The 27,107-nt window shown below is 35.5% G+C and overlaps 3 protein-coding genes and 1 non-coding gene across 5 annotated transcripts; 1 reads left to right on the top strand and 3 right to left on the bottom strand.

The window, feature by feature from the left end:
• Positions 1 to 1,032: 1,032 nt before the first annotated feature.
• LOC100243064 (putative disease resistance RPP13-like protein 1) lies at positions 1,033 to 6,170 on the top strand. 2 transcript variants are annotated; one of them, XM_019217813.2, is made up of 3 exons: positions 1,033 to 5,395; positions 5,687 to 5,754; positions 5,867 to 6,170. In XM_019217813.2, the coding sequence occupies exon 1, from the start codon at positions 1,332 to 1,334 to the stop codon at positions 5,298 to 5,300; it is 3,969 nt and encodes a 1,322-aa protein (XP_019073358.1). In that variant the 5' UTR covers positions 1,033 to 1,331; the 3' UTR covers positions 5,301 to 5,395; positions 5,687 to 5,754; positions 5,867 to 6,170. The 2 variants fall into 2 exon arrangements, with proteins under 2 accessions (XP_019073358.1, XP_019073357.1); XM_019217812.2 differs by having other exon boundaries at positions 1,034 to 5,323.
• A 70-nt stretch (positions 6,171 to 6,240) lies between these two features.
• LOC100248180 (uncharacterized) lies at positions 6,241 to 12,923 on the bottom strand. Its single transcript, XM_002265357.5, has 7 exons — positions 12,352 to 12,923; positions 11,419 to 11,756; positions 9,357 to 9,509; positions 8,943 to 9,035; positions 7,738 to 7,796; positions 6,975 to 7,068; positions 6,241 to 6,604 (listed from the first exon to the last, which is right to left on the bottom strand). The coding sequence occupies exons 1-7, from the start codon at positions 12,782 to 12,784 to the stop codon at positions 6,401 to 6,403; spliced, it is 1,374 nt and encodes a 457-aa protein (XP_002265393.1). The 5' UTR covers positions 12,785 to 12,923; the 3' UTR covers positions 6,241 to 6,400.
• Positions 12,924 to 13,913: 990 nt separating this feature from the next.
• LOC100265470 ((+)-borneol dehydrogenase 2) lies at positions 13,914 to 17,426 on the bottom strand. The gene is made up of 2 exons (XM_002265688.4): positions 17,114 to 17,426; positions 13,914 to 15,013 (listed from the first exon to the last, which is right to left on the bottom strand). Exons 1-2 carry the CDS (start codon positions 17,155 to 17,157, stop codon positions 14,215 to 14,217), a joined length of 843 nt encoding a protein of 280 aa, XP_002265724.1. The 5' UTR covers positions 17,158 to 17,426; the 3' UTR covers positions 13,914 to 14,214.
• Positions 17,427 to 24,873: 7,447 nt separating this feature from the next.
• LOC100258451 (kinesin-like protein KIN-14I) lies at positions 24,874 to 26,842 on the bottom strand. Its single transcript, XR_002029234.2, has 5 exons — positions 26,500 to 26,842; positions 26,226 to 26,389; positions 25,951 to 26,148; positions 25,095 to 25,582; positions 24,874 to 25,002 (listed from the first exon to the last, which is right to left on the bottom strand). It is a non-coding gene; the product is annotated as a kinesin-like protein KIN-14I (transcript).
• Positions 26,843 to 27,107: the final 265 nt, after the last annotated feature.

Here is a 27,107-nt window from a genome sequence, read left to right as displayed (position 1 = left end):
ATTGTCTCACTTTTTTCTTGTAAAAATAATCTTTTCTTTTAAAACACATGTAAATAATTGAAATATTGGAAAGTATCTATGTCTAAAATGGATTACTCTTTAAGTTCAAAACTGAGAAATGTTAAATTTATAAATTTGAAATCTTTTTATCCTTTTAATCAATTAATTCAACAAAAAAAAAAAAAAAAAAAAAAAAGGACAGGAGGGGGAGGGGATGATTCTATTTTCAATGTGTTGCAACTCTTAAAACATGATGAAGGACTAGTGATAGCTCTATTTCTTTACCACTATAGTTCTATCTCATGTTTAACTTTAAAAAGTATTCACATACTAGTAATAGCTCTTCAACACTCTTTTTTTTTTTTTTTTTTTAATCAGATTTTGTAGTTTCCTTTTCTATTAATCTTTGTGACATGTGGATCATATTCTTGCCACTCATGAATCTAGCATTATTTATCCATTTCCTTTCATAAATTATTTCTTCTTTTAATTCTTATTGTTATTTTTTTTTAGATAGGTTGAATTAAATTTTCATTTACAGGAATCCAAGGGTTGCCTCCTAATATTAGATAGGCTTCCCATTTTTCTATTTTTTTTAAATCACTTTTAAAAGGGTATCAAAATTTTTTTAAATAGTTTTAAAAACTATTAGAATCTATCTAGTTGTGTGATTTCAAAACATTTTTTTGTTTTTAAAAATAAGAAACTATTTTTAAAATTCCTAATATGATTTAATCATTGATTCTCTAAAAACAAAGTGAAATAAAAAAATAAAAAAGTAAATAAAAAGTACTGTTTTTAGACAACAAATAGAAATTGTTGTCAGCAATTTTTAAAAACAAAATAAAAACATAAAAAACTAAATAAAATTAACATGATATCATTTTCTTTCATTCTTCGATCTTCGATCTAATACCGATACCTAAACACTTTAAGCAATAAAATAACTACAAACATATGAAATTTAGATGAAAATAAATTTATCTGAATTATGGGATTTTGATATTTCAACACTTCCAAAAATAATTTCAAGGGGTCAAAGAGTCGCATGAATTGCCCTTCAAAATCCCTCTTTAACTGCTCTGTATGATACATAGCCAAAGCCAAAGCCAAAGCCAAAGCCAAAAACCCTTTACAGTAGGATAGAATTGCCCTTCCCTGTAGAATAAGATGACCCTTCTCTTATTTTCTTTTTCTTTTTAATTTTGTATAGTGAGTGTTTGTGTCCTTATCTTCTTGTGAGTTGAAAGGGTCACCACAACAACGATCTTACAATCTGTGGAAACTTTACCTTCTCCTATCTCTTTTGCTCTCTCGCATTTTCTGAAAGCATGTTTGTGGCTGAGGCTGTTGGATCTTCCTTCATTGGTGTGTTGATTGACAAGTTGATCGCCTCCCCCCTGTTAGAGTACGCTCGCCGGAAAAAAGTCGACAGAACACTCGAAGAATGGAGGAAGACGTTGACCCATATTGAAGCAGTGGTGGATGATGCTGAGAACAAGCAGATCAGGGAGAAAGCAGTGAAAGTTTGGCTGGATGACCTCAAATCTTTGGCTTATGACATTGAAGATGTGGTGGATGAGTTTGATACTGAAGCCAAGCAAAGGAGTTTGACAGAAGGCCCTCAAGCCAGCACAAGTAAGGTACGCAAGCTCATCCCAACTTTTGGTGCTTTGGATCCTAGAGCTATGTCCTTTAACAAAAAGATGGGTGAAAAAATAAACAAAATCACAAGGGAGTTAGATGCAATTGCCAAACGGAGACTTGACCTTCATCTGAGGGAGGGTGTTGGAGGGGTGTCCTTTGGAATTGAAGAAAGGCTACCGACTACTTCTTTAGTAGATGAGTCTCGTATTCATGGTAGGGATGCTGATAAGGAGAAGATCATTGAATTGATGCTGTCAGATGAAGCAACCCAGGTCGATAAAGTTTCTGTCATTTCCATAGTCGGCATGGGTGGGATTGGCAAGACAACCCTCGCTCAGATCATCTACAATGACGGCAGGGTGGAGAACCATTTTGAAAAGAGAGTTTGGGTTTGTGTTTCGGACGATTTTGATGTTGTAGGGATAACTAAAGCAATTCTTGAGTCCATCACAAAATGTCCATGTGAATTTAAAACCTTGGAATCGCTTCAAGAAAAATTGAAGAATGAAATGAAGGATAAAAGATTTCTCCTTGTTCTAGATGACGTATGGAACGAGAAAACTCCCCGTTGGGATCTCCTACAAGCTCCTTTTAATGTCGCAGCACGAGGCAGCGTGGTCTTAGTAACAACTCGCAATGAAACTGTGGCGGCAATTATGCGAACGACAACTTCTTCTCATCAGCTCGGTCAATTAGCTGAAGAACAATGTTGGTTATTGTTCGCACAAACAGCCCTTACAAATCTAGATTCAAATGAATGCCAAAATTTGGAATCAACCGGTAGGAAGATAGCCAAAAAATGCAAAGGTCTACCTTTGGTGGCGAAGACACTTGGAGGTTTATTACACTCTAACCAAGATATCACGGCTTGGAATGAAGTGTTAAACAATGAAATATGGGATTTGTCAAATGAGCAAAGTAGTATTCTTCCTGCTTTGAACTTGAGTTATCATTATCTCCCTACAACATTGAAGCGATGTTTTGCGTATTGTTCCATATTCCCCAAGGACTATGTGTTTGAAAGGGAGAAGTTAGTATTATTATGGATGGCTGAAGGCTTCTTAGATGGCTCCAAAAGAGGGGAAACTATAGAACAGTTTGGGAGGAAATGTTTCAATAGTCTACTGTTAAGGTCGTTCTTTCAACAATACGATAACAATGATTCTCAATTTGTGATGCATGATCTGATTCATGATTTGGCACAATTTACATCAGGAAAATTTTGTTTTAGATTGGAGGTTGAACAACAAAATCAAATTTCTAAGGAGATTCGACATTCTTCGTATACTTGGCAACATTTCAAAGTCTTCAAGGAAGCTAAATTATTTCTTAACATCTATAATCTTCGGACCTTCTTACCACTACCTCTTTATTCTAATTTATTGTCCACTCTCTATTTAAGCAAGGAGATCTCACATTGTTTGTTGTCAACATTGAGGTGTTTGCGGGTTTTGTCTTTGAGTCACTATGACATTAAAGAATTGCCCCACTCGATTGAAAATTTGAAACACCTACGCTATCTGGACCTCTCTCATACTCGAATTAGAACACTACCTGAATCAATAACTACTCTTTTCAACTTGCAAACGTTGATGCTATCAGAGTGTAGATTTCTTGTTGATTTGCCAACAAAAATGGGAAGACTAATCAACTTGCGTCATCTCAAAATTGATGGGATTAAGCTAGAAAGGATGCCAATGGAAATGAGTAGAATGAAAAATCTTCGAACGTTGACTGCTTTTGTTGTCGGTAAGCATACAGGATCAAGAGTTGGGGAATTGAGGGACCTTTCACACCTTACTGGTACACTTGCCATTTTCAAGTTGCAAAATGTGGCAGATGCTAGAGATGCCTTGGAGAGTAATATGAAGGGTAAGGAGTGCCTTGACAAGTTAGAATTGAATTGGGAAGATGATAATGCAATTGCCGGTGATTCACATGATGCAGCAAGTGTGCTGGAAAAGCTGCAGCCTCATAGCAACCTGAAAGAACTCTCCATTGGATGCTACTATGGTGCAAAATTTCCAAGCTGGTTAGGGGAACCTTCATTCATCAACATGGTGCGTCTACAACTCTCTAACTGTAAAAATTGTGCATCCTTGCCACCTCTTGGACAGCTACGGTCTCTCCAGAACCTCTCCATTGTGAAGAATGATGTTCTGCAAAAGGTGGGGCAGGAGTTTTATGGGAATGGGCCTTCTTCATTTAAGCCATTTGGAAGCCTGCAGACTCTGGTGTTCAAGGAGATATCAGTGTGGGAGGAATGGGATTGTTTTGGAGTGGAAGGGGGGGAGTTCCCTCATCTCAATGAGCTCCGTATTGAGAGTTGTCCAAAGCTGAAAGGGGATTTGCCCAAGCACCTTCCTGTTTTAACAAGTCTGGTAATTTTAGAATGTGGGCAATTGGTGTGTCAGCTTCCAGAGGCACCGTCCATTCAGAAACTGAATTTAAAAGAATGTGATGAGGTAGTGTTGAGAAGTGTTGTCCACCTGCCTTCAATAACAGAGTTGGAAGTGAGTAATATTTGTTCCATACAAGTGGAATTGCCAACGATTTTGCTTAAGCTCACATCTCTCCGGAAGTTGGTTATCAAGGAATGTCAGAGTCTTTCCTCTCTTCCAGAGATGGGGCTGCCCCCCATGCTTGAAACCCTTCGAATAGAAAAGTGCCACATTCTAGAGACCCTACCAGAGGGAATGACTCTTAATAATACCAGTCTCCAGAGCTTGTACATAGAAGATTGTGATTCTCTTACGTCTTTGCCCATCATCTCTTCATTGAAATCACTTGAAATCAAGCAGTGTGGGAAAGTAGAGTTACCCCTTCCTGAGGAGACCTCGCACAACTATTACCCTTGGCTTACCAGTTTACATATAGATGGAAGTTGTGATTCTCTCACGTCCTTTCCATTAGCCTTCTTCACAAAGCTTGAGACACTCTATATCGGGTGTGAAAATCTGGAGTCCTTTTACATTCCAGATGGACTTCGCAACATGGATCTCACATCTCTCCGAAGAATTGAAATCTACGATTGCCCGAATCTGGTGTCTTTTCCACAAGGAGGATTGCCAGCTTCCAACCTGAGAAACCTTGAGATCTGGGTATGCATGAAGCTTAAGTCACTGCCCCAACGGATGCACACTCTCCTTACATCGCTTGAAAATTTGACGATAGATGATTGTCCAGAAATTGTTTCATTTCCGGAAGGGGGTTTGCCGACTAATCTATCTTCACTTTATATATGGGACTGCTACAAGCTTATGGAATCTCGGAAGGAATGGGGCTTACAAACACTTCCCTCCCTTGGACGATTGGTTATCGCTGGAGGTACAGAAGAAGGGTTGGAGTCATTTTCCGAGGAGTGGCTGCTGCTGCCCTCCACTCTCTTCTCTCTCGAGATTCGTAGTTTTCCAGATCTGAAATCCCTAGACAATCTGGGGCTTGAGAACCTCACATCTCTCGAACGTCTCGTGATTAGTGACTGCGTTAAGTTAAAGTCCTTTCCGAAACAGGGGCTGCCCGCCTCCCTCTCTATTCTCGAGATTCATAGATGTCCTGTGCTGAAAAAACGGTGCCAAAGGGATAAAGGGAAAGAATGGCGCAAGATTGCTCATATCCCCCGCATAAAAATGGATGGCGAAGTCATGGACTGATGAGGATGCCAAGTTTGAATCAGGTACTTTACTTGAGTCTAAAATTTGAAGAATTGAAGTATGGAATTAGAGAGAGATTTGTTATGATTTGAAAGGTGAGGGCATATTTATGATTTATAGAAATTGGAATGATATAAATAGAGATAATAAATTGAAGAGAATGATAAAGAAACATCAAAAATTCTATCTCAAATTCCTTTCTTGTTGGACACCTTGACAAATGATGAAATTAGTATCCTTCCTTGTGTGTGTATATCTCAAATTCTATCCAATATTCCTTCAATTCAAAACGTGTAATTTTCCACAAAAATTTTTTTTGAAGTGAGGCTAGCATTACTTCCTACAAATCTATATAGGCTATTTGAATTTTGGTGTTGTCTTTGTAGGTGGTGATCCATGACCTCCCTTGAAAATTTGGTGTCAGATTGAGTACAAGAAATCAGCACTTGCTAAGGTACAGTTGTCAACACTTGGGGAGTGAAGAGAAGGAATATGCATTATGTGAAATTTATTAGATCCTTGACAGTATTGTGTTATGGGAAACTGAAGGCATTTACATTTGGCAGGTTGTTGACTCTCACAAGGCTTTGATGGGAAATGCTCTTATTTCTTGGGACTTCTAGAGGGGGTTTAGCAGTTTTCTTTTGTCTGCAAGGGATTTTTTATGGCATTGAAGGTTGTTATCTAGAAAACCCAGTACCAGACTGTATTAATCTTCATTGTGTTATAGCTGGATGAAACTTTCTAAGAAAATATTCATAACAAAGCGTCATTTATATGCTTTGCTTTTATGTAGACTTTTATTGATATTGACACTATGAGGTTAGCAATAGCCTGCAGAAAATGAATGGAACTGGAATTGGATCCCAATCTACACCTCTGTTCTAGAAAACCGCAATCTATGCTCATTTGTTCATAACCTGCTGAGAATAATCCCAAATTTTCTTGTAAGTATGTGCATGGCTCTTGATATTTATTCGATCTGTCACTTGATCAATAGTATTGTGTGTAAAAAGAGTAACTGAGGTGAATGTACATTTGGAAGGATAACATTTGTTACTTACAACCCAATTGCAGTTTTCATGTTCTCAACTTCCTATCTATGTTCCCTTTTGTAAAGCAATGAGGAACACAATAAAAATGGGAGATACAAGAAAAATAATATATGGGAGAGCTTGGCCAAGTTCAACTTCATTGTCCTTCAGAGAGTAATTTGCTTTATCTTCAATAAATGCTTCAAAAAAATTCTGGTAGCCTGTGTTCTTTAGAGGAAGTTGGCTTGTAACCTTCATCATTTCCATGGCCTACCAAAAATGAAAGCAACAGTAGAAGAATAAGCATGATGAAATTAGTCTACTTCAAAATGTAAATGACCAATTATTGGGACAAAGCAGGATAATGTGGCATTGTTTTCGGTCTTCCAAATCAAGCAGCGCATCCAATTTAGCTTTTGAACTATATTCCTTTTCTGTTTTTCCATTTACTTCAAGAGTAGTTCGAGCCTATGTAAAAAGGACACCCCCCAATGCAACATTTTTCACTTGTCTAATACAAAAATGTGTGCATTTTTTTACTTGTCTTTGTTACTCAAAGTTCAAACTCTTTTTTGACTCCTGAGCCCTGAGGCCGTACAAACAGGCACTACATTATTCTGTGCAGTCCTTGCTTAGTTACCTGGAATCCGAATATGAGTTGCCTGGCTTTCTTGCTCACTAGGGCATTTGGGTGAGTTTGAAGCCTCTCATACATAACTCGAGCCTCATCCGGCCTGTCAACCATTGCATCTACTTAGTATCCTTTTAATAACCAGACAACAGAAATTTAATATTATTTAGCAGTTTTCTATTTCTAGTCAAGAGCCCCAATTCTAAAACAGACTCAATTCAACATGTGAAATCTAAAATTATTTGACATAATCAAATGTTCATGAATTACTTAAGTACTGTAGATGAGGAAAATGAGGAAAATGATTATTTGCAAACTTCCCAAATTATCTAGAACAACAAATGTTCATAACAGTGTCACATTTGTTCTTCCTTTCCTATGAGTTAGACCCAATATCTATGAGTAGCTATACCTGGTAATGCCCATTGACTTCTCATCAGGCGTGAGCAGTTTATGAGCACTCAATTCATTTGCAATCCTAAATAAAATGAGGCCAAATGTTGTACTAAACAAAAGGTGTACAGACATTCAAATTGAATCAATCCATTATGTTTTCAATAGCATTTGAACCTGCATGTTGGTAACTGGCCAAGAGGATTCACCATAGCCCCTAAGTAGGATAGAAATGAGTTGATATATTGAAATCCTAAATCACCTTTATCATAAACAGGAGCTAAAACAAAAGTCTTACATTCATCAGAGGACAATCTACTTGTTTCAAATTCTATGTAAAGGAACAACGGACTTGTTAATTCTCAGAAAAAAAATATACCTGCTGAGTGAATCTAGACAAATAGACCACTGCAAAGCAGCTAATCCATGAAGTTCACTCTGCACAAACAACAAACATATGAAATGAAATAAATAAAAGAACATAAATCTTGTATAATTATTCTCCACACCAAAGAAAAATCTGAATAATAACAACCTCACTGAGTACTTCACACCTAATGTAAACTTAACTAAATCCACCCTAGGGGCAGTTGGAGAAAGTCTGAAAAGACTACTTAGGAGCAATGGTGCAGAGAAATTTGAAGCTCCTGGAAGTAGATTTAAGGATTAGGGATTTTAATAAAACAATGGTTATAATAGTAAAACCACTGGCGATCTGTGACCATCTGTTTGTTGCTTTCATTGTCCAATTGGAATGGAACATACAGGTGTTGGATTAGCCTGGGTTTTTGAATTACCAAAATTATAAATGCAATGCATCAACATTCTATCTGCGCACATTCAAATAGAACAGAGGTGCTGGATTAATCTGGTCACACATAAGAACACTTGGGTTTTGTAGTCACACTTCCATGACATGAATCACAAAAACTTGCAACTTTTATACTGGGTGTTCCCTTGAAGTGATACATTGTATTAGCTCCTGGTGCAGTGACAAATAAACAAGTTTACATGGCCAAGATAAAGTTCAACACAGGAAAGAAGTAGAAAACCCCTACTAGTTCGTATTAGGGCTTCATGGGGTAGAGTTGACCTCATAAGTTCATCAGATGCAAACAATCTTGTTGGCAGAAATTCAAACCTCAAATAGATTTTGTAAACTAAGAATTTGACCCAAAAGTTCAAACTTTTAGGTCACTTGCCCATAATGTATGCTAGGCTAACACTCCCCTCATGTGCAACCCCATTCAAACTATAGATAAACAGTTGGGGGAACAAACATGCAGACAAACTAGAACTCAAGATCTCTAGCTAATAAGAGATCTAACACCATGTCAAGCTACCAAATTGACCCAAAAGTTTAAAATTTAGGTAATTAACCCACAATATATAACAGACTAATAGATTCCATGGTATTTCTCAATGAAAAGAAAGAAAGGGTGAGAAGTGGCGTTTCAACTTATTTACATTGTTTGTATAGACACACACTCTATATAAGTGAGCATTTTCTTCTTCTTTCTTTTTTCAATTGCAAGAAGCTCAAACTGTATAAACAACCAGTTTTCATTCCTTTCAGAAAATTACCTGAAATGTCAACTTATCCATGACTTTCTCATAATAGGGCAATGCTTCCTTCAGTTTTCCAATATTCATCAAGGAGTCACCATTTTTCAATGCCTACATATAGAAACACTTATATTATGCTCCCAACCAGACATACGACACAAATTGTTGACTTTGTTTTTCCTTTTTCTTTTTTTTTTTCTTTTTTCTTTTATTGGACTGGAACATTGACTCAGCAAAAATTTATAACTTGGAGTAGAAGAATAAAAAGGAATCTTTTCCAAAATTAGGTTCAAGCACCTTTTATCCAATATTTTCTATGTTGTGTTTAATCCATGACGAATGGTAGGAGAAGTTAAAAGTAGATTTCAATTTTGAGTTTGATTTTTCTTCTATGTTTTATGTAAAGAAGGTAGTATTTTGATTGAATCAGACCTGGTCACATTCAGACTTTAGCTTTGGATCGATATTTAATCCAATCTTAGTTTTGTATGCAGCAAGTAACTGTCTAGTGCGTGCTTCTTTAGCAGCTTTGTCATCTGCAGTTTCAAGCACCTCTCCAGGGCGAATTACTCTTCCACCACCAAACTGAATGTCAAGAAAAAAAATGTGTTACCAATAATAGAACTTTCTAAAGATGTTGGCATCAGTGTCACAATAATCCAGAAATAGATCAAAGTAAATTGCATAATGTGAGTCTTCATAACCCATCTTTTTGATAGCATGATCCCTCATTTAATTAATTTCATCTAGAAGTATGGATATTGCCTCAAAGTTAAAGATGATGCCCATGACAATAAATAAATAAAGTCCAATAAAAAAATGAAGCAGTTAACATGGGATATGGCATGATCTCTATTGCTGGTGCTACTTCTCAGAAGCATCTAAGATCAATTTTAAACTTCCTTTTTTAAAAAGTGATTACATTATTGCTTTAAGATTAAAATAGAACATCTAAAACCTTCTCTCTCTCTCTCTCTCTCTCTCTCTCTCTCTCTTTTTCCTTCCAGCAGTTGAATCTACACCATTTATCCTTGCTCCCCTTTTCACAGTATTCATAATATCACCATCTCAGACTCTCCAACCAATTCTTTTCTTTTTTTCCTTTTATTCTTCTACTTATTTATCTTTTACATTGATAGAGAAGTGATGTGTTACATTTGTTACAAGGCTAGAAAATTTGTTATGTTTTTTCTCATCCATGTACCGCAAAAATAAATAGTCTTCGTTATCCACATATATACAATGCATCAATGCTGATGGAAGATGTTTTTGTCTCTTTTGTATGTTTCCTTAACCTAGTTATTTATAGGTTAAGTTTCATTGTTGCCTTATCAAAAAATAGGACATGATCTTGCACACAAAGTAACTACTATGGTTAGTATTACTGACGGGACAGTTCTGATAAAAACAATTTACAAAGAAAAAGGTAAAAGCCTCGTTTCATTCTCACCATATCAGAAAATAATACATGATCCTGTACATGAATTAACTACTATGATTAGTATTACTGCCAGGACAATTCTGATAAAAACAATTTACAAAGAAAGAGGTTAAAGCCTCCTCCTAAGGTGTGAGTAGAGACCAACTTTCTGATGCTTCTTTACTTTATTCTTCTCTTTTCTTTCTCTACTTGCATTCTTATTTCCCAAAGTACTGGCATTAGCTTGGACATGTTGCACTCAATTTTTTTTTTTTTGATTGGCAAACACACAAAGAAGCATAAATTAGCAAGGAGCCCCAAAAACAGGCCCAAAAGCATACAGGGAGTATACAAGAGGCGCCCGAGGGCACAAAAAGAAGCAGAAATACAATACCAGCCCTCACCTAGCACCTAGCCAATCAAAAAAACCGAGTAAAGAGAGAGAACCTTCATTTACAACTGGTTTAGACCACACCCAAAGATTACAAACAAAAGTATTTTTCAACCTATTCAACGATAGCTCCTCATTGTCAAAGGCAATCCTATTTCTTTCCTTCCACACCGCCCAAAAGATACACGAAGGGGCAGCCTTCCACACCTTTATGCGCTTCTTGCCCATATTAAATCCACTCCACCCACTAAGGGTATCTCTAACCGAATAAGGCAGGACCCAAGAAACACCAAAAAGAGTAAATAATAATTCCCATAACACTCTAGCCTTGGAGCACTGAATAAGAATATGATCAATAGATTCTTCTTCCTCACAGCAAAGAAAGCATCTGTTGGCTAAACACCGACCCCTCTTTTTGAGTTGATCCAAAGTTAACACCTTACCCCAAAAAGTTGCACTCAATTTAGATAATTAATTTGTTTCTACAGTTGCAAACTTTGACAGTCAAAATTGTTTTCCTAAGCTGGTCATATCCATTTCATCCAATCAGTAGCTCAACATTAAACCAAATCTGCCAACAGGCCCCACTCCCTCACATAGCATAATCCAACAAACAAAATCAGTAACATGAGCCAAGATGCATCAATTTCTCAAGTAAAATGTAGAAACAGAAAATATCATACTGTTTTTGAGATGTTGTTGGGTCTAGGAAAAACTCCCCATGTAGAAACCTTTGGCTTGTACAAATCCGAGTTATCATCTTGGGTTGGCTTGGGATTTGAAGAAGTTGCATCCTCAAACTTGCTGGTGTCCCCAACAATCAACTCCACCCCAGGCAAGTCCCCTTCTGGAAAGGGGTCTGAGACTGGAACCAACCCAGCTGGCAGTCCCCTGCCTGTCTTCTTATCAGAAAAGTTGAGCCCCACAAAATCAATGCTTGAAATTGCAAGTTGTTCCTTCTTATCGTCCCCTTTCTCAACAATCCCATTTCCCAAATTCCCCGCATTTCCTCCTGTCAATTCTAGAACCAGCGCATATACAATTTTCAGTTTTTCCATTTCAAAATGTCTCATTTTTCATCAACCAACAAAATCCTCCTAATTATTCAATCACATTTCCAAACTTGTCCCAAACTGCAGCTGAAAGAACATATACTAGAAGTCATTTCTTTACAAATTTTTCTGAATCAGTTCAACTTCAGTCCCACATCCTTAATTGATAGCTAAGGTACTCTTAACCGAACTTTGTCAAAATATTATTCCAGGGTCCAGTCAGAATCCAGGCTTTACAGATTTTTCACAAATTTGTAATGAAAATTTAAACCCTTTGCAGATTCAGTAATTCCAGTCGGTTGTTAAAAGAAGTAGGAAAATATAGAAATTAGTTATTCAAGGATGGGGAACCAAAAAAACAGAAATATGCAGACAACTGAATTATACAGCCACCTGGCTCGTGTGAAGTGTTTTCCCAATTCGCTGAGAATGAAACAGAGCAAAGAAACCCTAGGACTTTTGTATTGTTGCCCATTGTGGAATCAAGCAAATATTGAAAAAAAAAAATCCAAAAGAGATATGTGAAACAAATAAATTTAATTTCTACATTTTCCCAAACGATACCTGACAATGCTTCACTCCTGCTATCACCCACAACCCCCTTGTTCTTCGTATACTCCTTTGCTTTTTCCAACGCAATCTTCACTGAAACCGGCATCTCCTGAGCTTCACCACCCCCATTTCCATTTCCCTCAGACCCTAAACCTGGATTTCCATCCATTTCCTGCTTTGTCGTCTTCTTATACTCCTTAGCTCTGGCAAATGAGAGCTTGTCCGGGTCAGAACTGCCCGGTTTGACCTCTAGGGGACCCTCCCCTGAATTTGGTGAATTTGATGGTGAAGATTCAGCATTGGATTGGGATTGAGAGAAGGAGACTTTGAGGGGTCTGATTTGGGGATTTAGGATGGGGGTTGTGGAGGTGAAGAGGGAGGGTTTGGTGGAAGAAATGGGGTTGATGAGAGAAGAGAGACATGAAGATTGGAGAAGGGAAGACATGGGTTTCGAGGTTGGAGGGAAGCTAGGGTTTTGGGAGGGTTTTGGATTGGAGAGTGAGCATTGGGTGTCTGGTTTTAATGGTGAGTGGTGGTGGTGGTGGTGGTGGATAAGAGGAGGGTTTGGGGAGTGGAAGCTTGGACCCCCAACCGATTTTTGCAACTGTAATTATTTTTAAAAAGACAATTTTGCCCCCCCAAAAAATAATTTTTGAATAAATAATTAAAATTTTATTTCTTATTTTCTACTTTAAAAAAAATTGAAAAATTAAATATTTTAGAGGTAATTAAGATAAACTCATAAGAGTTAATGTATATATTATATAAAATTTACTATTACTTTTTATTTTTAAAATCACCAGGATATCCAAATAAGTAATAGATATAAACTATAAATAAAACATAAGAAATCTTTGAAATTTATTTTAAAAAAATAATAAAATTTGAAAATTGTTTAAAAAATTTGCTAATTCAAATTTAAAAATTTTTATAAAATAAATTAAACAATTTTGTACTTTTTATATAAAAGTTATCATATTTTATATAAAAAATTATTCTTTTCTTCTATTTTTTAAAATTAAAAATAAAAAAGTATATCCAAACGATAGCTTTTTATTTTAAGAATAAAAAATAAAAATAAATCCTATTTAAAATATAAAAATTCTTAACGATTTATTTATAGTCTTTTGCTCGAGGTAGCAACTTTGTCCATTCAACAAATAGGGGATATTCAATGATTTATCTTGCACTCCATCTCTTCCAACCCCACTTGTGCTTTCTTAGTCCATCCTCATCACCAATAATGATTTTTGAAAATGATTTTTTAAATAAAAATATTTAAAAAATTGTATTACCTCAAACTAAATTTTTAAATAATTTTAAAAGACATTATATAAATTCATATATATTTTTTCATTATAAAAATTAATACTGTCTTTTACTCTTAAAAATAAAAAATATATAAATTATATTCGAAAATAGTCACCAACCATGCCCTTACCAAATTTGTTCTATATGTTACATGGGTTTGGAGTCTTGGATCTAGGTGTCATATCTAACAAGATCCCACACCCGCACCCTTGTCATATCATATCGACCCGATATGGTGGGTGAAGGTAAAGCAAAACAAGCCATGAGAAAACACTCGTCTCATTTCCACTGCAGAATTGCCAAACACAGATACAATGATCTAGTTCTTGGAAAGGAATCAACCATACAAGTACCATGTGCAGAGGATTATCAATCAGTAATATATTGTCAATAAGATTCAAATAGAAATATTGCCTACAACTGACCAGACTATAGTCATTATAGTCATTAGACGCCTCACTGCATGCTTGTTCACGAGAAAGGTTTATATATCTTACATTTCAAGCAAATGTTTAACCCCTGTGCTGCAATCCTGCTCATGAGAGAACTTACCTTCAAATGGCATCATCTGAAGACCCGAAGCGAGTGATTTGTGCAGGAGAAGCCCCCATCAAGCATGAGATTAAGGCCGCTTATGTACCTCGCCTCGTCGCTAGCTAAGAAGACTGCAGCATGAGCAACGTCATCAACTGTCAATTCCACCCCCTGCAAGTTTGCATTTTTTCCTACGAAAGCACGGAAACCAGCCATGGCATCCTCCGTCCTCTCATCCTCAGGCAGGTGAGCCAAAGCCAAGCCTGTAGCAATTGCATAGGGTGAAATGCAGTTGACTCGTATCCCATGTCCCCCCATCTCCGCGGCAACACTCTGTGTCAGGCCAGCAACAGCACACTTAGAACCTGTGTATGCATGTGGGCCAACACCTGCTATGGCACTCGAAACACTGCATAAGGATATGATTGTTCCTTTCTTCAATGGGATCATGATACGAGCCGCATGCTTCATTCCAAGGAAGACACCCTTTACATTTACATCAAATACCTTCTCAAACATTGATACTTCCACGTTACGAATATCAGAACAAGGTGGGCCTGCCATGCCAGCATTGTTGACCATAATGTCAAGTGTGCCAAATTTAGTAACTGTGAAGTCGACTGCATGGCAAACATCATCCTCTATTGTGACATCACAATGGAAAAAACTTACATTTGGGTCACCGCCAAGCGTGTCACAGAGCTTCTGGCCAAGGTCATCTTGCACATCAACAATACAAACTTTTGCACCTTGCTTAAGGAATAGACGCACGATACTCTCTCCAATTCCAGTGGCTCCACCAGTGACCAGCGCCACTTTCCCTAATAATCTGAAAAACAAAAATACTCCATAAACAAGATGTACATATATTTAGGAAGTGAACTAATTACGAGACTCCATGGATTCAATAACTAAGAGTGCTGATGAAGTCTTTCTTATCTAAGTTTCAGGGCAGTGGTTTTGTGGGAACTCGGGAGGTTTGACATCAATTTTAGTGATGACCAAGTAATGTTCATTCCTACCTACAAATAATACCGAAAACAAATGGAATGATTTCAATTTTCATGCAAAGGGAAAAACACCCACTTGAGCTTGCTTTTGGCTAAAGCTATTGTCTCCTACAAAAAGACACATCTTCTGAAGATTTTGAATTATAATCGCAGTCCATTCATACAACAATAATCAAATTTGAAGGCTACATTCTCTGGGTATTGCAACACAGTACCCACACGACTAGTTTGAGTTTTAACTCTAATAAAACAACTGCAAATAATGGTGAATAAAACCGGGAAAAAAAAAGGACTAGTATTTGGGGAATGTAATCCAGATTTCAGATCCCTTAATTACTATTCCAAGCAACAGTCTATAAACCACCAGAGCTGTTCTCACAATAAATTAAACATTCCTTTTTCCACTAATTTCATAATGAGCTGATGGAGCATAATAGAGTAACAATAGGGTCAAACATAGAAAACCATGACAATTTATTTTTGTGCCTTAAAACCATAGTTCAAATACCACCACATATTGAAAAAATTCATCTAAAATCAAATCTGCACACGATGCCCAAATGTTAAGTTGAAATCAAACTCGGTCGACAAAAATATGAATATAACTTCAGAAACTTTCAACAAACGAGAAGAACCCAGGAAAGTAAATCGTCGAAAAAAAAGAGTCCAATGTTTTAATTAGGACATTTGGATGTTCTCAAAAGTTGAATTTCAGACCAAAAGTATAAAGCCAATTAATTCACTCACAAAAAGAAGCTCAAAATCTTCCAGAAATGATGCTAAAGTTAACCAAAATTAGCTAAATCCAAGTTTTCATTTTTTTAACAAAGAAAATCTGGCAGGTTAACCGTAACCTAACTTTATGCCTAATGATATGATAAACGATTGCACCACAAGATTGGACCTGCCCCAGATGAACTTCAACAATTGGTTTTAGAAATATCCATCTTAAATCACATAGTATAGAAAACCCAAATCGATTGACAACCGAAAATTGAGCTATAGATATATAGCAACCAACAAAACCAAACTAAATGAAGTGGCTCAGACCAATAAAACAGTAAATGCAATATCGAGATGTTTTCTTCTGTTCACCGATCCAAGTTTTCATTTCCAGACAGAAACTTAGGCAAATTGACTACAACTAATATCCTCCATAATAAAGTGATAAAAAAGTTAATCAAATGGATCAAACCACAAGGCTAGATCTGCCATAAAGGAATCACCACAGTTGGATTTTGGGATGGAGAGAGAAATTTATGTTAGGGGGGCAATATTTGAATTAAAAATTTTAAATTAAATAAATATGAAAAAAGTACTTGAAACACATCAAAATTTGTAGAAAGATAATTTCATTGAGAAGTTTGAATTTTTTTCTTCAATAAAATGAATTTAATTGAGAGAAATTTAAAATTTCATTTAAATTTCTTTAAAACCGTTGAAGATTAATTACTATAACTTCATCTTTTCAAACAATGAAGGATTAGCTATTAAATAAATCTTGATGAATGATCATCAGTGAAAACAGATCTTTTTTCAATGAAATTTGCCTCTTTTTTTGGGGGGTTTTTTTTCAAAAAAAAAAATTCTTGAGAAATTTTTATTATATAAATTCTTGAGGAGCAAAAAACTTCAAAAATTTTAAATTATTTTTTAACCCCTGTAAAAAAATATTTTTAAAAAAATTAAGTTCTTGAATTCTATATATGAAACCCAAATCAGTGTTGGCTGGATTCATCAATCTTGGATTTACAATTTCACCCTAAATGACAAAAACACACATGAAACCCAAATCCCATGAACATATGAAACCCTAGTCATTATTAATGAAACCCTACATAATTGAAACAAGTATTCATATTAAAGTAGCTCAGACCCACAAATCAGATGTTATGAAAAGGGGGTTTTCTCTGTTTTACCTTTGGCTAGGAAGTGGGGAATTATCAATGCTGGTGGCTGCCATGGCTGCACTGCAACTCCCTCTATCTTTCTCCAAGTGAGGTGGGGAGGGGTGGGTGAAGGGGTGAAGGCAAGTGGCAGAGGGAAAGTGAGGCAATTCAGATGAAGAATATTTGGCTGGTTGCCCGATAAGTGGCGAAGGGTGGTTGAAGCCGTGAAGGCAAGGATTAGGGGAGAAAGTGGGGCGATTCAGAATCTCAGATGATGAATATTTGTCTGGTTGTCCGATTTATCATAAAGGATGTTGATGGCTGACAGTGACAGTGGACAATAATTGTAGGGACAATATTGTTTTGGTCCGGATAAGTTTATTATTTAAACAAGAGGAAGCGTAAAAATTGAAAAGAAGGATTTGAACGGGAAAATGATATTTATTGATTATAAAAAAAGTAAAAAAATATTAATTTAAATTTTATTCCTTGTAAACCTCAATAAAATTTAATTTAATGATTTAAAAAAAAATCCACCATTTTCCAAAAAAATAAAAATAAATTGTTATTATTATTATTTAAAAATCAAACATCTTGGAAAATAAATTTATGTATATAAAAAATAACTAAAAATATGTCAAATTTGTTTTTAAAAATGATATATTTTTATAATATATTTTTTTTAAAATAGTTTTCTAAAAATAATAAATTTTCAGAATAATTATTAAAAAAAATTAAGATAAAAAAATTTGTCAAACATTGTGATAGAAAATACTTAAAATAGTTTTGAAAGGTATATTGGTCTCTTTATATTTTATATCCGCTCCATCAATTATACAACTTTTATGGGTCAAATCTTAATTTTTGGGCCAAAGCAGGTCCAAAACACAATTGACCCATAATTGTAAATGTATGCTGCCCTACAATGAGTGTAACATCTAGACCCAAAGGTTCATTTATAGCCTTAATACACATTTACTCTGTAGTAATGTAATATCAGAAACTTTTTCCTCTATTCTATCAGGACATCACAAATACATCGACTAGACACAAAGTTATCATTGTGTTCCACAAGATTATGAAATCAAATAGAAAGACGGTTAAACAAACTCCCCTATTCGTTTTAGCCTTAAAGGGACTCACAGCTTTAAAATGTATTTATAATATTAAGAGAAATATATATTTATAGTATTAGAAACTTTCTCTTCTTATCCAATGTGAAATGTTAACGATTTAGGTATTAGGTTGCAATTTTTTTTCCTCTCCTTTTTAGCCCTTCTACGTGTTTGTTTTATCCATTCTCATATTTTTATGGGAAAGTTAAGTTTTGGGTTGTTGATGTGGAAAATATATGGTTGTGAAAACCCAAATATACAAAATATGAGATCCAACCTAACTTTCCCTATTTTTATTAGAAGAGTAACTTATTTTTCACGTGAATGTCACTTACTATTTCAAATATTTACAATATGTTTTAAATGAAATGATTATTTTTATAAGAAAATAATAAGGACATTTTTTTTGAAGTAAGATAAAAAAAAGAATGAAAGTTAGATTTTCAAAATTGGGTTTTCAATTATCTTTTTAATCAAATAGCCCATTTTTTTTATCATTATAGGAAATGTCACATTTTTTTATTAAATAAAAATGTTCAAGATTTTGGTACTAGGTTTCAAAAGCTACGTAGGGAAAAAAATAAAGAATGAATTTTGAATGAAAAAATTAAATTTAAAAACAATAAATTATTTTTATATCTCATTTAATTTACTTTTTATGTAAAAATTAAATAATTTAAAAATATAAAAATATTTAACTAATTTTAATTATATTTAAAAAAAATTATAAAACAAAACATAATAAAAGGGAGAATTGTGGTTTGGGCCTAGCTAGGCCCAAAAATTAAGAGAAGATCCATGTAACTGACCTAATTAATGATAAGGATAACAGATGTTAAAAGACGAAAATGCCCTTTACATTTCCAGCTCAAATGGTTGTAAATTAATGGGTTTCACATCTGGTAAACTTGAAATGCCATGTCACCAGAGTGAAAATTCTGAATCTTCCTACCCCTTTTTCTCCCTCCGTAAACAACATACGCACAAACGATGCCGACTGTGACTGTCCCCCAATCGCTTTCTTCAGCAGCCGAGGATTGTGAGCATTTCAAAAAAGCTTTTGTAGGTATTTTATCATGATCATTCCCAAATCCAAATGACGGGGGTCTGGATTATTTGTTGACATTTTGATTTGATCAGGTTGAGGCGTTTGTAGGTATTTTATCATCATCGTCCAGAGAAAATAAATGGGTTTCGTCCAAAAGGTGAGCTTTGGAGAAGAAGATTGTCCGGTGATGATGCAATTAATCCAGAATAGCTATCATTCGGATCAAAAATATTTCGAAAGCAAACAAGTTGGTCAACCCGACGAAACAGAGAAAATGAAGAACTCTAATGAATATATAAACCGGCCACAACTGTGGTCGTGATAATGGCAGTGGCACAACAACCTCGTGTGAAGATGGAAATATGTTAAATAGGGTATATGCCCTATTGTGGGGTAAGTTTCCATTTTATAAATTGATGGCTTCCACCAACTGCTATGTCCACCAATTGACTAGTCATTGTTAGCATATCAAACATCTATGTAGTCCATCAGCTTCAGTTTTAGTGGGTTGTGGGCCATCTGATGCACCAGTTGGACACTGCAAGACCTCTATTCTGTTTGATGAGTCCAAACCTCTAAAAAGCCTCAAATGTAACTATTGTTCTGTGGCTCACAAACACTGGGCAAGATGTATATGCATAAGATGTTGTGTTCCTTTGGAACATTCTAGGTTATTCCATTTTTTACATTTTTCCTTTTCTTTTTGTATACCTTGACCTAGTTACATGATGCATGCGCAGTTAATGCTACTTTTGGTCCTATTGTCTTTCTATGTGGCTGGAGACTTTTGTAATAAGGCTTTATAAGCTCTATAGGCTTGGGGCTCATAGAAAATGATACCATGAGATTAATTTAGGATCCACTCTCCTAGAATCTCTCTTGCTCTTTGTGTTAGCTGTAAGTTCATGACTATTTCACATTCTATTAAAAATTCTATTAGCTATCTTGATTTTATCAAAATCATAAACTTTTGCTTTCTGCTTGAATTCCTAAATTTTCTTTTTGAAGATTTTTCTTGTCTTAGCCCACTCCACCCAACTTTTCCTTACTCGTTCTTTTGATTAGTATCTGAAACAATTCTTATTTTGTTGATCAATGTATATTATTGCAACAAATGAATTAAAAACTTAATTTGTGCCCAATTAGTTTGGTGTAAATTTCATCCACATTTATCTCATGTAATTTTAATTGGAAATATTTGGTGTTTATGGGAATAAACAGGAAGCTTGAAATTGCTAATCATTGGCATTAAATTGAAGCAGGTTTGGAAATGAAAGTTCTGGATCAGGAGAGAATGGATGAGAAGGAGAATTGCAAACAGAAGAAAATAATGTCTCCTTGTTTGGCTCTGAAGAATTGCTTGGAGGAGAAAATGGTGACTACTCTAAAAGTCAGCGACAGTTAGAAGCATTTTGGTCTTCTTCAGAGTTTCCTCGTAAATTATAGACAATTGTTAGGCCTGGTGCCACATGTGATGTTTAAAAAGCTGTTCACTAGTTGAATGGAACCCATCTTTAGGCATGCTTTTTACTGAATAAAATATATGTTTGAATAATAATTTTCCATGCTTAACATATAATCTTCTTTTGAATTCTAGCTGGAAAGTTGGAATTAGCTTCGAATAGCTTCACATTAATGGACAGATTGCTGTTTTTTTAATTTGCTTGTATTGTTACAAAAGTATAGGGAACAAATTGATACTTCACTTTTTCCTTATTTTATGAACCAAAAGATTGCAAACATGATTAACCTATGCATGAGCAGACATTCAGTAGTGGTTGTAAGGAATTTATGTCTATGTATAAGACATTTACACTAAGTGTACAAGGTACATGTGCTTAATGTACAAAGGGTGTACAAAGGTACCTATGTTGAAGTATTTGCAATCGTTTTAAAATCATTTCCATTTTGAAAGGATGAGGAACATTCTCTCACACACATTCCTTGATCACGCACTCATCTCGTTCAATTTTATTACTTCATACATGTTCATTGGATGACCAACCACAGTAATGATGAATAGGAACCTATATTGGGTTTCACTTCCCCCTTTTCTCTTCCCCATTTTCCCTTAGGCATCACATTGGAACATGGTAGCTTACTCATATGCATGCTTTTAGTTATAGGTATGTCAAATTTTTGTCATTGTATAAGACATTTACACTAAGTGTACAATGCAAATGTGCTAACTGTACAAGTGTGTATAATGCTACCTATGTTGAAGGATTTCAAATGGTTTTGAATAAATTGCTTGCTCATTTATTTTTTCTAAGGGGGACATTCCTCATAGTCATTCCTCATTTCCCTTCGCACACATTCATTGGATGAGATAACACACTTATGATGAATAAGAACCTAAATTGGGTTTCATTTTCCCTCTTTTAATTAAGCCATGACATTGGAATGTGGTTAACCCACCCATATGCACTAGTTCTGTTCTAGCTAGGTCGAATTTTTGCAACTGTATAAGGCAGTTACACCAAGTGTACAAGGCCAATTTACTAAATGTACATGGGTGTACAAGGGTGTCTATCTTAGGGGATTTCAAGTGATTCTGAAGAACTTCCTATCTTACTATTTCCAATCGTTGGGGACGTTCCTCGCACATATTGCTTGACAACACACTCATTGCATGCATTTTATTTGATGTCTACTATGTTAATTCCTTTTATTAGCTTCCCTAGTAATGATGAATATGAACCGAAATTAGGGTAAAGTTTTTGTTCATTTTCCATAATCCATGAGAATGGAAACATTGGTTACCCACCCATATGCACTCGTTCGATTGTGCCTATATGGGATTTTGTGGTTGTACAAGGCATTTACACTAAGTGTACAATGCAAATGTGCTAACTGTACAACTGTGTACAATGCTACCTATGTTGAAGGATTTCAAATGCTTTTGAAAAAATTGCTTGCTCATTTATTTTTTTCTAAGGGGGACATTCCTCATAGACATTCCTCATTTCCATTTCTACACATTCATTGGATGAGATAGCGTGCTTATGATGATTAGGAACCTAAATTGGGTGTCATTTTACCCCTTTTCAGTGAGCCATGACATTGGAACGTGGTTAACCTGGCCATATGCACTAGTTCTGTTGTATCTAGGTCAAATTTCTGCAACTGTACAAGGCATTTACACTAAGTGTATAAGGCCAATGTACTAAAAGTACAAGGGTACAAGGGTGTCTATCTTACTTTTTCCAATCGTGGGGAACATTCCTCACACATATTACTTGATAACACACTCATTGCATGCATTTTATTTGATGTCTACCATGTTAATTCATTTTATTAGCTTCCCTAGTAATGATGAATATGAACCAAAATTAGGGTAAACTTTTTTGTCATTTTCCCTAGTCCATGGTAATGGAAACATTGGTTACCCACCCATATTCACTTGAAAATATGTACCTATTAGGGATTTGGTGACTGGACAAGGCATTTACACTAAGTGTACAAAGCAAATGTGCTAACTGTACAAGTGTGTACAAGGTTGCCTATCCTGAAGGATTTGAAATGCTTTTGAAAAAATTGCTTGCTCATTCCTCCACTGAAATGATAATAACCTTTCATTTATTGATACCCACATGGGCCCTCCTCATGATTGTCTTCAACCTGATAAAGGGTATGTGTTTTTTTTTCCCCCAGTAAGAAAGCAAATAAAGGCATAATAGAGAGACGAGTGTGTTGGTAGCCAAGTAGGTACTGGTTAGTGTTTGATGATGTTAAAAGCCTTTGTAAAGCAGCCTCTAGTAAGCACTGATTTTGAGATTTAAGTTTTTTTGAATTTGATTATTTTTCCCTTTCTTTTCCAAGGTTTTTCTTTCCACCTTGGTTTTCTAAAGAAAGGTTGCATTATTGGAATGATTGTTATTTAATGTCGTTGCAGTTGCAAAGGACACAGCTATTCACCAAAGCCCAACCTCTGTTCTGAATCTGAGACAAGGTTAACAATTCGTACAGTTCAAGTCCTTGAAGGCCTTCTGGAGAGTGAGCATGCAGCATGTGCATAGGCAAACAACAGGACAAAAGCTCTTTCTATTCAACTACAATCCACACAAGGAAAACTTGATTTACTTCAGCAACAATTAACATCAGTTTCTCTGAATAAAACAACAATGGACGGTAAGCTTAACACTGCTTCCCATGGGAAACGTTCGAGAGTAGATGAATTTGACCTGGCTATTGAATCTGTTGAAGATATGGATGTTAATGAAAGAATAACAAGAGGAAATAAGATGTCAACAATCACAACTAGCCCTCTGAAGTTCACGCAATCAGAAGATGGTGTTTAAATATTCAAGTCCAATGAGGACAACAACAGCCAACATACGAACCCAGAGGACTATACAAAATTCATTGTGTTGAAACTTATGGAAGAACTCACAAAACATCATTATGGGGCTGAGCTGCTTTAGTTCAGGAATCCCAACAAGAGAAACATCTTGCTTTGTATGAGAAACACGTGCTTCAAAAATTATAACAGTTGTAATTTAGGAATTATAAAGGTAGCATGCTTGTAATCTAACGAGAATTGACTTGATAGATTAGCTTTTTAACCAAGTACTTAGTACTGAAAAAGGTGTTTTGTGCTTGAACGGTGTCATTCCCATTAGTCCAAAATTTTAGGATGATGATCGTCATTTTTCGATGTGGCGAATGATTACTTTTAAGGTGTAGAGCTACTGCATTATGAGAATGGTTAATAATAATTTTTAAAATCATACATAATAACTTAAAAAATAAAGACTAATAATTTTCAAGTGATTATGGATTATTCTTGAGTTCCCCTTTTCTCTTGTCTGAACTTGCTAGTTCCCAATACTAAAGTAGGAGTCCAGAGATAATTTCAACACAAATATTGACTATAAGTCTTTGAAAAACCTTTTTCTTATAATCAATCAAGCCAATATCCACCCAACTAACCCAAGGGCAAAGTGGGTTCTTATTACTAAGCCATGAGCAATTTTGCCTACCAAAAAACCTAGGATAAAAAGGGAAAAAAACCACACCAACATGTATGATAACAAATAAGATCAACCATACACTCTATTAAGCATAGGCATTTGGGTTGGCATGGAGGTACTCTTCCACAAAATTGTACATCCCCATGGCCTTGTCTTTGCTGGTCTTGATGTCCTCGTCCTTAAGCTCAATCTTTAAGTGATAATGGCTGGTCATCTTGCACACAGAGCCTGAGCCCGATGCCTCAAACTTTACCTCGTTTGAGATGGCCTTGTTTTTACACTCTTAATTGCCTAATTTTCCTTTCTAAGAGGCTTCATTTTCCAATTCTATCTCCTTTCAAACCTCCAATGGGAATTCAGGAGACAACTTTTAGTATTGTGTCTTAGTTTGATTGAAGGTAAAATTGAAACCCATAACAACCCTGACTTGTTGGAACCCAATGTCAGAAAAAGTAAAAAAGAAAAACAACGAAGTGTATAGATTCTTCAAATAGATGTATCTGTAATTGAAACAAAACAGGTGGAACACACCTGTGAACTCACCACTAACATTACAAGCAACTGGAATTATTGTTGCCTGGAACTATATATCATAAAGAACACCAAAAGGAAAGATCTATATATAAAACAAAAAATATTTGAGTAATCACAGTGTTACTTTCTATTCCTAATTTTTCGCTTCCCATCTACGGGAACTGGGTGCCTTCCATTCCTGTGCTATCGAGTCCCAACCCCATTTGATAGTTTCCGTGATGGTGAAGGGCCCACAGTAGATTCAAATTCCTACAAGAAAATTTTGAGAACATTTTGTCAGTATACATGGGAACTTACTAGGTAACAATAGTTGAAATGAGGAATAAATCAGTTTGCATTACCTTAGTTCTGGACTATTTGTTGGCTTTGTATTAGGTTTCATGATTTTTGACTCAATCCCATTAGTCATGCTAGTTATTTTTGCATTATTGAATTGCCAAAGCAAATCGGCATCAGAAGAAGCACCGGTGGCAGCATCCTCATGCAAATCATCATTATTAGCAATGTCATAACAATTGTTTGCTATGAATATGTTATATGATTGATCCGGGAATAGCTTTGAAGAATCTGAAATAAGTTTTTGGTAGAAAGCATCAGGCAAGTTCCTATTCTCTGTTTCCCAACATCCTAAAGGGTTTCGAACTCTAGGTACAACATCTTGCTTATTCACCATAACCTTATATACCCACTGACCAGAGTCAATGTCTTTGTCGTCCTCCACATAATTTTGCACATCACTACTGACTGGAGGCCAAGGAGGTGAGTTCCCTAGTAACACCTCAAGATCAAAGCTTTGGTTCTTTTGCCTCATCATGGAATTACTACGTGCCTACATAATCAGAACATCAAACTTGAATTCTGGTTTCACAAAGACTTGGATGCATAATAATCAGTCAACTAAAATGAAGCCATTATTTGATGTCTACCTAGACCACATCTATATGGAACCTAATCATACATGAGCTAGAAATTACTTTTTATGAAAATTTCCAATGAATGTGATATAATACATAGTTTATGATCATCTTCAAACTTAGGCATGGCGTGTCATGATTATCAAGAAATAAAGGTTTCCTCACCATCAACAATTTGCTATCATTCAAGTTTAAATACACTTATGTTATTATTCAAAGCCAAATATCAATGATTGGGGTTAAGAAAGAGGAATATCTCATCATGATTAAAAAAAATATTTACCTCGATGTTGCCTACATCCCACATTGGTTGCCTGCAACTATTTTGATCATCTAACATATCTCCAGCCTGCTTTTTACAATGAAAATGTGATAAATCACTGGCTTTTGTTCTGTATCTTTCAGAACTGTTGGAAAATGAATGTTGCATGTCCTCTGGTTCTCCCTCTTTCCTTGCCAGAGCTGCCTTAAGAGTAGCAATCTGAAATAATAGTTCAAAGTTTTTAGAAGAATAAATAAGAATTGAGAAGAACGATAAATAATTAGAGCATTCAGAACCTGTTCTTTCAGCTCTTTCACATCTGCACTATCCTTGTTTACACGAGCAGCACCAAGTTTTACCGTGGCAAACCGCTCTGCAAATTTAACTGTGTTAATTGTTTCTCCAACAGCATCTGGTTCAAGGTTAATGTGAACAAACATTAGTGTCTTGGTTTGCCCCCCTAAATAGAATTACAATCTAAATGCCATATTATAATTTAAAAAATAAAATTAAACAAAACATAATCAAATATGAAGTTCATACTCTAAAAATGCATTAGTTTATTCTTACCAAGTGAGTCTTGAAAAAATTCTGTTAGTTTGCTATTCCTGTAAGGGACATGTGGATTCTTCTGGGCAAAAGAAGAGATGACATCCCCTAGAGCAGAGAGAGATTTGTTAATATGTTGTGCCTCATTTAGTCTATCTCCAGTGACCTCAAATTTGTCTACTCTCTCACTATCGGCCAAATCAACAAGATGCATACAACCACAAAGAATAGTTCCTAACATCAAGTCTCTTCCCTGAACATGAACAATCAGGCAAGTGCAAGTTGATTGAAAATCAAGTGAGCAAAACCAGCAGAGATTACTAAAAGAGTATTCATAGAAAAATATATAGAGGAATATGATCATACCTGTGAGAGCGACTACTACGGTTTCATATGTTGACAAGTGGCAGAGAGCCAAGGTTTTAATTTAATGCAATTTTGAAAATTCATTCTAATAATATTTAATTCTCCCTGTTTACTTACAATGCAATGACAATCAACTTAAGTAAAAAAAACAGTCAAACTCCTACTAATCCCATAATCTCAGTGTTCATTTCTGCATGTGGCACCATAAAAAAACATTTAAAGAACTACGTTTGTCCACCATAAATTACATACAAATGTGCTAA

The sequence above is a fragment of the Vitis vinifera genome, chromosome 13 (assembly GCF_030704535.1).
Source record: "Vitis vinifera cultivar Pinot Noir 40024 chromosome 13, ASM3070453v1".
In the NCBI taxonomy this organism is placed as follows: domain Eukaryota; kingdom Viridiplantae; phylum Streptophyta; class Magnoliopsida; order Vitales; family Vitaceae; genus Vitis; species Vitis vinifera.
Note: the sequence above shows the minus strand (reverse complement) of the source record. Positions and strands in the feature narration are given on the sequence as shown.